At 45.8% G+C, this 1,705-nt stretch overlaps 1 protein-coding gene across 1 annotated transcript; it reads left to right on the forward strand.

The window, feature by feature from the left end:
• On the forward strand, positions 1-924 carry LOC128445133 (galanin receptor 2b). Its single transcript, XM_053427934.1, has one exon. The coding sequence runs from the start codon at positions 1-3 to the stop codon at positions 922-924; it is 924 nt and encodes a 307-aa protein (XP_053283909.1).
• Positions 925-1,705: the final 781 nt, after the last annotated feature.

A 1,705-nucleotide genomic window follows, 5' to 3' on the forward strand; every position in this document is an offset into this window, starting at 1 on the left:
ATGGCTATCCCTAACACCTATGGACTGATCTTTGCCTGTACCTGTGGAGTGATCCTGGGCATTGGGCTCTGTGCCAACCTGCTGGTCTTTTCCCTGTTCGCTAAGTACAACACTCTGCGCAAGAACCGCCTTGACATCCTCCTCCTCAGCATGACTCTGGCCGACTTCCTCACCCTCCTACTCATCCCCTTCACCCTGCACTCTGCTGTCAGCCACTCCTGGCCTATGGGCGACACCTCCTGCAAGGTCTACCAGTTCCTGCTCGCTTTTAGCCTGGCGGCCAGCACCTATTCACTGTGTGCCGTCTCCATGACCCGGGCCATGATCATCACCAACCCATACCAGCCACCCAACATGGACCTGGTCATTCTCATGTTTGTCCTCGTCTGGGCCCTCAGCTTCTTCATCAGCCTGCCACTGCGAATGTTTGCCACCAAAGAGAGCTGGAGCCCAGGCCTGGCAAACTTCTCCTTCTGCCTTCCAACCATTCATGAGCACCATTACCAAGTGGTCCTAAGCCAGTTTGTACTTTTCTACTTTGTTCCGATGCTGGTCATTGCCTTCAACTATGTCCGCCTGGGTCTCTTCCTCCACAAGAGCCCTGTAATGTCAGTGTCCAGTGCCAGGAACACCCGCAGAGCCTCCGTCCTGGTGTTCCTGGCCGCTGCCACCTTCTCAGTGTGCTGGTTGCCTGGTTACGTGCTGGAGCTGTGTGTATACATGGGACTGTATCGTCATGGACAGGCTTGGGAGATGTTCTACTTTATTTGTACTTTGCTCCAATACCTGCACCCCTGTGTCAACCCTGTGCTCTATGTGCTGCTTTCTAAGCGCTACCGCCACAGGAGGGCAGCCTGGCTCTTCAGTTGTAACAAGAACAGAGTGCAGCCGCAGGTCATCAGCATCACCACAGACAGTTTTTAAATTCGGCTCATTTGCTTGTACATCACTAGGAACACCTTTTCCTTTATTGAAGACTAACTTGGTTGTTTTTATAGACCTTTATGAAGACATTGACTATCCTCTGCAAAATTTAGCAGGAATTATCAAATGCTAGAAATATATGTATGTAAGTTCACTGTAATGCAAACCTGGACAAATATTATGACTATTTAATTAATGCTGAGGTTTTCTGTCTTTTGAAAAATAATAATAAAATAAATATCCATTAGGTTTTCAGCATGTAGAAAATGAACTATACTTATACTGTACTGTTACAGTAACAGGGGTTTATAAAGGGCTGGAATGACTTGCTGGCTAACATGTGGGTGAGATGGAACTCTATTTAAACACTGAATAGAGCCGTGTTTCGTCCATCACACCTGCTCATATGACAAATAAACTATCACAGGGCAGTCATACTTCCAAGATGCATCAAATCATTCAGCATGTTTTGTAACTTTGGCAGAGAGTGGCCATTAAATATGAGCAACACAGCATGATGCGCTAGTATGACACCACATAACTAGCAATGAAAAACCGCCGGTTTATGCCGTTTAAGTAAGCCGTCAAAGGGGACGACTCAGTAACTGACACTGAGTGACATTACAAGGGTTTGAGCTCTAACAGTGTGATTATTATTGTTTCTATGAAAATTCAGGGTATTCATGCCAAGTTAATTATTTATTATTCAAATTGCTGAGTATCAATTGAAGAAAAGGTACTGAATGGGTCAGATTTGTTCTGATTATAAGTCTGCCAGGAG

This window comes from Pleuronectes platessa, chromosome 7 (assembly GCF_947347685.1).
Source record: "Pleuronectes platessa chromosome 7, fPlePla1.1, whole genome shotgun sequence".
Classification (NCBI taxonomy): Eukaryota; Metazoa; Chordata; class Actinopteri; order Pleuronectiformes; family Pleuronectidae; genus Pleuronectes; species Pleuronectes platessa.

Coding starts and splice junctions, on each gene's coding strand:
- LOC128445133 (XM_053427934.1), top strand. CDS start 1: ATGGCTATCCCTAACACCTATGGACTGATCTTTGCCTGTACCTGTGGA.